The 8,745-nt window shown below is 33.4% G+C and overlaps 2 protein-coding genes across 2 annotated transcripts; one reads left to right on the top strand and one right to left on the bottom strand.

The window, feature by feature from the left end:
- Window positions 1-1,671: 1,671 nt before the first annotated feature.
- On the top strand, window positions 1,672-2,283 carry LOC126909114 (uncharacterized). Its single transcript, XM_050691507.1, has one exon. The coding sequence runs from the start codon at window positions 1,672-1,674 to the stop codon at window positions 2,281-2,283; it is 612 nt and encodes a 203-aa protein (XP_050547464.1).
- Window positions 2,284-2,523: 240 nt separating this feature from the next.
- LOC126909113 (uncharacterized) lies at window positions 2,524-4,230 on the bottom strand. Its single transcript, XM_050691506.1, has one exon. It carries the CDS (start codon window positions 4,228-4,230, stop codon window positions 2,524-2,526), a length of 1,707 nt encoding a protein of 568 aa, XP_050547463.1.
- Window positions 4,231-8,745: the final 4,515 nt, after the last annotated feature.

The following is an 8,745-nucleotide window of genomic DNA, read 5'->3' as shown; positions in this document are numbered from 1 at the left end:
AATAAATTTAAGTGTTGAGCACAAAGCCAAATTGTCTGAAGTGTTGTTTACCTATCGGGCTGTTTTTAACGACAGACCTGGGCTAAACAACTTGTATACGTGTCGTTTTGACGTTATTAAAGATGAGCCTTTTAAGGTGAAGCCGTATCCAATACCATTCTCACAGCGTCCAGCGGTCGAGAAAGAATTAAATCGTATGTTGGAATGGGGGGTGATTGAACGCAGTTCGTCACCTTATGCCAGCCCGATCATCTGTGTGAAAAAACCAGATGGATCGGTTAGACTTTGTTTAGATGCTCGCCGTATAAATGCTATTATAGTCCCAATGAGAGATTCTTCTCCACCTCTAGACGAGATATTGGCAAGATTTTTTGGGAAAAAGTTTTTTTCATCTATTGATTTTTCATCTGGTTATTGGCAAGTTGGACTTCATCCGACGGTACGGAAATATGTGTCATTTGTATATAATGGTCGTACATATTCATTTACGCGTGTACCATTTGGTCTGAATATATCAAATACTGGTTTTGGAAAAGCTTTGGAAGCTTCCCTGGCCAGTTATTCATTTAATTCTACTTCAGAACATATCAATAATATTCAAACCTATGTAGATTATGTACTTATCTCTACTGTGTCTTTTGATGATCACTTGCAGTGTTTGTCAGAGTTATTTGAAAACATACTTAAATCTGGAATGACTCTTAAAATATCAAAGTGCAAGTTCTTCAAAGAAGAAATTAAATTCCTGGGACATATTATTACTCCTCAAGGTCTGACCATGGACAATAGTAAATTAGAAGCTGTGCAAAATTATCCGAATCCACGCAATAAAAAAGACTTACAATCCTTTATAGGCTTTTGTAATTTTTATCGGAAATTTTTAGACCACCATGCGTCTCTGATGAGCCCATTAATTGAATTGTTGTCATTACCAACTTGGAAATTCACTGAAGAAAATAAAAAACAGTTTGAACTTATTAAGTCTTCATTTGTTAATGTTATTTTAGTACATCCAGATTTTAATGCTGCTTTTTGTATACAAACAGACGCTTCCAAACTTGGTTTAGGAGTTGAACTTTTTCAAATTGATTCGTCTGGTTGTCGTAATACAATTGCTTTTGCTAGCCGCGTACTCAATTCTGCAGAAAAAAATTATTCAATTACTGAAATGGAATTACTCTCCATTGTTTTTGCCTGCTCAAAGTTTCGAGTTTTTTTATTGGGTCATCATGTAAATGTCATAACTGATCATCAAGCCTTGGTATTTCTATTTAAGTGTCGATTACGTAATGCCCGTCTTACTCGCTGGACGTTGCTATTGCAAGAGTATGACCTCCATATATGTCATTGTCCGGGAGAACAGAACGTCGTAGATGCGCTTTCTCGTAGTCCAGTCGGCCGAGATGAAGTTATTGAAGAACCCATGCCTAGACTGATGGCCATTAAAATTGAAACCCCTCCTAGNATGTCACTAAGGGTTTCCTCAATTGCTGGATTTCACGCTTCGGAGTACCTCAATACGTTACGACTGACCGTGGTACTCAGTTTGTTTCAGCTACTTTAAAAACTTTAGCAAAACGTTTTGGTTTTACGCTTCGCCCCACTACCAGTTGGCATCCTGCTGCAAACGGATTCGTCGAACGAATGCACCGACAACTAAAGGCAGCCATCATGGCCCACGCAAAAGACTCGTGGACTGAGTCACTGCCTATCGTGCTTCTCGGAATACGTTCTGCGTTTAAGGAAGACTTAAAAGCCACGTCTGCGGAACTTGTTTATGGGGAGCCTCTTAATCTTCCTGGTGATTTCTTCACAGACAATCAAGATAATAGCAGTACGAACGACCCTACTAGCTTACTAGATCGTCTTCGCAGTGTTATGAATAAAATCCGTCCAGTACCTGCATCTCGCCACTCAAATCCACGATCATTTGTTTTTGCGGACCTTAAGGACTGTTCACACGTATTTCTCAGGGAGGGAGGTGTCCGAGCAGCACTTCAACCGCCATATCAAGGTCCCTACGAAGTAATTGCCCGAAATGACAAAACGTTCACAATAAAAGTTCGAAATCAACCAGTTACGGTGACGATTGATAGAGTAAAACCTGCCTACCTCATGGTGAACGAAAGCACAACCGATAGCCAGGCACATGCTCCACCAGCGACTGCCCCGAATACGCCCAAACAAAAACAACCGCCTAATACCGATCCATCAACGCAGCCAGTACGAACAACTCGCTCAGGCCGCCGAGTCAGATTCCCGGACATTTTTGACCCTAGCTAACTCCACTCCGTAGGGGGGTGGTGTGGCGGTCGAATGATCTAGAACGTTCGGCCGCCGCCGCCTCTAGAAGATTCCTCTGACTATATAAGGGCAAGATCGTCGCTCCAGTCAATCAATCGATCAGTCAATCACTTACGCATTTTGTCTTAAACGCGCTTCGTCTCTCGCTGTTATTTGTTAGTTCGTTGTAATATAGTATAGTTGTTATTAAATCGTAAAAGTGTTTATTACTTCTATATATTACACCTCGCTACAAACTCCACCATTTATTGAATCCTCTACAGAAACAACACATGCTGTCGATTTATTAGGCATGCTAGTACTAGGTATGGCACCCGATACAACAAAACCAAACTCAGTTTCTTGGTAAATAAGTCCCTTATTTGCAATTTTAAACTGTTTTTTACCGATTAAATTGATAAAATGGCTAGCTCCTATTAAAATATCAACTGGTTGCGGCACATTATATAATGGGTCCGCTAAGAAAACTCCAGCGGGCGTGTTTTTGTCATCTCCGATTTTCTTCATAGGCAAATCCCCCGTTATCTTTGGCACCACCAATAATCGAGTGAATAGTTGAAAGTCACTATTACGCGATTTTATTTTTAATTCAACCGTTGACGAAATACTTTGGGTCGTTTGCCCTATACCACAAACAATATGATTAATTTTTTGTCTTTTTAACCGTAAACTATTAGCTAACTCTACCGTAATAAAGTTATTCATTGATGCTGAGTCAAGGAGCACCCTTGCTACGGACGTTTGGCCAATGGAATTGCTGACTTGTACTAATGCTGTCGCTAATAAAACTTGATCTAATGTATTAGATACATGTGCGGTGGTCGAAATAGTAGTTGCTGTCTCACTTGAAATATTTTCTGTTTGGGTTTCAGGCCGATTGAATACTACACTTTTAATTAAATGCAACAACGTATTATGGGAATTATTACACTTCAGACAATATCTACCAAAACATTTTATTTTATCGTGTTTTCGTAAACAAATTTTACACAGGTCTATTGTGTTCACTTTAGATATGCGCTCGGCTACCGATAACGCAATAAACGATGGACACTTACATATTGTATGCGGCTGATTACAAACATAACATTTAATCGCGGTAGTTATCAGAGTATTTGACCGAGTCATTAATTTACGATGATTGTTCGCATGTTTTATAAAACTACTTTTCCGGTCAACAGTTGATAAATAATTATTACTGCATTGCGAAGATTCTATGGATTCCATTATCTGAAAACGTTCGCCTAAAAATGTTGTTAATTCCTTAACAGTTGGTACTTTATCCTTGGATGATTTTATCTCCCACGACTTCAGCGTTTCTCGATCCAGCTTTGAACACACTATGTGCAACAGTAAAGGGCCCCAATCTCCTGGTTTTTCGCCTAAAGTTTCTAAAGCTTTCATATTACCATTTAAGTCGTCTATTAACATACGTAATCTTCTGGCAGTACTATCTTGTAACGGTTCTAACTCGACAATATTTCGGACGTGTCTTTGAACTAACACCTTTTTATTATTATAACGTTCAATTAATGTAGTCCAAGCGGCCTCATAGTTTGCGTCCGTTGTTTCAATGCATCTAATACTACTAGCTGCTTCTCCATTTAATGATGACTTTAAATAAAAGAATTTTTGAACTGGCGTTATCTCCGCATTAAAATGTACCAGGCGTTGAAACATATCAAAAAAGGCTGACCAATCTTCATATTTGCCACTAAAAGTTGGTATATTTAATGCAGCTAAATTAATTGTCGATTGCGTCGAAGTAGTTCCTGTATTTTGCGCTGTTTGTACAAGACCTTGCTGAATTATAGGGTTTAATACTTTCTCTGCCTCCGCTACTGCTTTAAAGTAAGTATCCTCAAACTCTATCCGATATGGATAATTCTCATTATTATTTTTTACTTCATCTGCCTCGTTTTCCATGGCAGACTGGACCTGTTGAAATTCATTCCACGTATCTTCTAACTTTTCTCTGCGTATCCTAAGTTGTTATTTATCGATATCTTCCCCATGTATAAAAGTCACAAATCGCGTTAAAGTAGCTTTTAATTGACCTCTTCTTACTGTAAGTGGCGCTGAATCATTTGTAGGGGCCATTATAGAGAAACGAAGCAAATCGATGATTACCCCCTGACCTTACTTACCTACTACTTTTATCGCTACTATACATATACCGATAGTAAATTTACTATTCCGACTATTTATCAGTGCGGTCTAACATACTACTAATAATAAATACTATTGCAATTTCCCCTGATTTTTTTCTTTTTTTTTTTTTTTACAACAAACGCTATTATTAAATAACCAAACAAAAGCGTGCTTAACGAATAGGGAATTCCTTTTTTTTTTTTTAATATATAACGATACTTAGGAAAAGAATGTAATTCTGTTACCTTGACAATATTTTCTCTCTTCTAGCAGTTTTTTCTCGAGAGAAAATGTTCGAAATGGACGGGTTGGTCCACCTAATTATCCAAACTTGATACTTGACGAATACGAGTTATCCCGTCTACGACTCCCTCACTATAATATTACGATTATAATAACACTTATTTGTTAAATATACACGAATAGCCACCACGATATTACACTATGTACTAAAATATTATTTAGTACCACGAAAATACGATATAATCGTATTTAAAACGCACTTTACATAAACTGATCCGGCCCGAAGGACCAAATGTTACGACTGTGGACTGTATTTTAATTTTTTACGAGAATAATATTACTTAGGTTGCTTAACTATAAATTAATAACACGAACTTTTCTATATGTGAATAGTGAGGCTTTTATTAGGAGACTGGTTTTTCGCCANACATCATTGAATTTTTCAGAAAGCATAGAAACAGACAAACGGCTATTTTCAAAATTAGATGTGTGGTTCAAATTAATGGGTAAATGAGTAGACGATGTGATAGGTGCTGGAGTAATAAAAGATGTAGGAGCAACTGTTGAGTTAGTCGGTACACATGTTATTTTTGACACTTTTTGTAGTTCAGCGCTCAAATGTTGTACTTTCGATTGAAGAGCATTATGGTCTAAACGAAGCTGATCCATAGCACTACTACTTTGCTTTTGAAAATCTTCAATTTATTTATATGAATTTATGTATAGAACTAGTTCTTAACATTGGTTTTAAATACATATTAGATAATGACATTATTAACAAATAATTCAACATGTACATCTTGAATAAAAGGTTGTAAATAATTAATTTTGATATTGTCTATGAGTTAACAAATGTAAGAAAATAAAAAAAAAAGCTAGAGCGTTTTAAAAACTGTACTATTTAATTCGGCAGCAAATTTTCAAGCATATTTTTAGTATGTTAATTTATTTTTAAATATAGTTTTAGATAAAGTACTTTATATATTATTAGGGGTGTAGCATAAGGTAGGAGGAAGGAAGATTAATCTCTTTAAATTACTTCTATTGCCCAAATTAATTTTATTATATTAATACAGACTATAAGTCATAGAGAATACAGACTAGAAGTCTAATTGAAAAAAATGACACCAAGATATCTCTACATACTGTATAATATATATCTGTATAATTATAAAAAAATGTAAAAAAATAACTAAATATTAATAATTTATCTACAAAAATGTATAAAGTTCTTAAATCAACAACTAATACGCATAATTAGAGCTCAATATGTTGTTTATTTTGTTAAGTTATTTTTATTAAATTTATAGCATATGTTTTAGGTGATCTATTATTGAAATAAAAAATTCCAATAAAATATCTTTAGTCAAAATATATGTACTGAATAAAAAAAAATCATTGATTATTAAATCATTTGTATATTAACATATAAAAATGATTTTTAAAAAATATACTGTGAGGCTATTTTTGTTATGTGTTGTTAAGCTACTTTTTATTTGAATAAGGAATATTTTTTAGATTTTTAAGAGTAATAACTTAAACTAAATACGAATTGTAATCATTTGACGATTCGTTGAAAAAAGTAGGTCTAGTTAAGGTTGGCAAAATAAACCGTAGCCACAAAAAGAAACACATAGTAAAATAATATTAACATGAATGAGAAATTTCTTCTCACGAGGGGAGACAATAAAGATGGGATCTTTGATATTTATTGAAGTTACTGAATCTAATTAAGATAAAAATCAAATGATTTGAAAATTGTTTTTTAACTCAAAAAAAATGAAAATATTAATGCCACAGACGGATTTGAACCTCGCACCCTTAGCGTGAAAGATCAAAGTGTTACCCATTCGGCAACTATTCGTTGCTTTTTGTTGCATGATAAAATTGGCTATTTAAACTAACTCAAATTTAAAAATTACTTTTTCGACATTAAAAAAGTAAAAAAATTTTAATAAGTATAATTTCATATGTCTTATGAACTTTATTCTATGTCAATGATATTATATAATATTCATGAAAGTCGATGTATTCCCCTTGTAAGATATTTTAAAATAAAATAAAATACAAAACCCACAATTTTAACACAAAAATAGCATATTTTTGAATACGGTAGCCATTTTCACCAAGAAGAAAATCTTTATTACGATTTTTTTTTTTCATAGTAAAGTATATAATATAACCTTTAATTTAAGATTAAACAAAAATGTTAATATTTCTGGAACATTTTCAAAAATTAAATTGAAAAATGTTATCTTTTGTGCAAAAATATATTTTTTTTGAATCTCCCTTTTGGGCAAGTTGATATTCAAATTTTCAAAAAATTTATATCAAATGAAAGAAAAATATCTAAGGTTTCGAAATAAAAAAAAAATTGTTCAAAAAGGTATGGCAATTTAGGTATTAAAATATTTTATTTTAAACAGTGATTTTTGCACAAAAATTATTTTTTGTTGAATTCGACGACCATTTTCTGATATATGGAAAGGAGACGGGACAAAACTTATAGTATTTATTGTAAGCTTTAATTTGACATGTGTTTAAAGGTCGTAGTATTTTCGGGATATTCTCAAAAGTTAAGTTGAAAAGTTCTACTATTTATATGTATGATTCAAGTTTTAAACCCCTCCTGTTTAAAGGAAAATGGTCTATTTAAAAAAAAAAGAATGTCAAATGAAAGAAGTAAACATAAAGTGTTTATAAAAAAAAATTGTATTGATCCATACATTTTTCAAAAAGTTATAGTAATATAAAGTTAAAAATATAGAACGGAAAATCGAAAATTTTAACACAAAAATAACAGGTTTTTAATTATGGCAGCCATTTTCAAGATAAGACTTCGAGACAAATTTTTTATTTTTAATTTTATAGGACATGACATAAGCTTTTATTTGGTATATGTTTAAAGGACGCAGTATTTCCGATTTTAAAAATTGTTATTTTTTTGGAAATTTCCGTATTTTCGGGAAAGAGGGAAAATTTTTTAATTTTTAAGGGTTATGTCTACAACTAGATACTATTTGTGATCTTTTGACGTATTGTTGAAATAAATTGAAAGAAACGCAAATGGTGCTGGATATACCCCTTAAGTAATCGTGTTTAATTGATAATCCCGTAAAGGATCTGTTGCAGAGGGCCGCCACACTATATGTTGAAACCGTTTGTCATCTTGTCAACAGTGAATGCATACTTCAGAGTGCCATTTGTCAGAATGGAAGTACGAGGGGAGGCAACCGGTGGCGCCACCAAATTTTGGTTGACTTCTTGAAGTGAAGATCCCTTCTGACTAACTTCAGATAATACTACCGTCTCTAGTTTATCTGGAACTTAGCATCTTCTTCGAGTTGCGCTACCATAGAGACTATGCCGCTGACAATGGCACGCATTTCTGCTTCTAATTCAGGCTTGAACTTGTCTAATTCATTCAATTCTAACATAGAGTCTAAAATCATATCATTTTCAACCACGAATGCCTTCCATAATGACTCCATATCCTTAGCCATCATCAGAAAATGTATAATATCCATTTTTCGTTAATAGTGATCGTACCTAGTGTATACGTATGGCGCATGCTCATCAAAAAATTTTCAAGCTTGATTAACGCCTTCTCTTTAGAGTGGACTGTACGCTTTGCCATGGCTGCCTGGTATATCTCAATTTAAAGTACACCAATGAAAAAAAAAACACTTAAAAAGGAAATAGTGCTATTAATGAAAATAATAATAATGAATTTAAATTTGTTGCGAAAAATGAAAACCTTAAATAGTGATTAAGTTAATATTAATTTTTTGGTAAAATAATTATTCAAGCCACGTTTGCGTATACAAAGTATAAATATTAAATCACACAAGAAAACCGCTGACACAATGTTCCCGTAATTGTTTATTATATATTTTATTAAAAATATATTATACCACAAGCTGATTCAATGNTATATTTATATATATACAAAAAATATTTTAATCTGATCCGACCTGTTAATTGTTCTCTTCAACTCGTGTTTGACTCGAAGACACTATCAAATGTTCGGTAGGTCGCTACAATACG

The sequence above is a fragment of the Daktulosphaira vitifoliae genome, unplaced genomic scaffold (genome assembly GCF_025091365.1).
Source record: "Daktulosphaira vitifoliae isolate Bord-2020 unplaced genomic scaffold, ASM2509136v1 Scaffold_125, whole genome shotgun sequence".
Lineage (NCBI taxonomy): Eukaryota > Metazoa > Arthropoda > Insecta > Hemiptera > Phylloxeridae > Daktulosphaira > Daktulosphaira vitifoliae.
The sequence above is the reverse complement of the archived record's forward strand: the minus strand, read 5'-3'. Positions and strand labels throughout refer to the sequence as shown.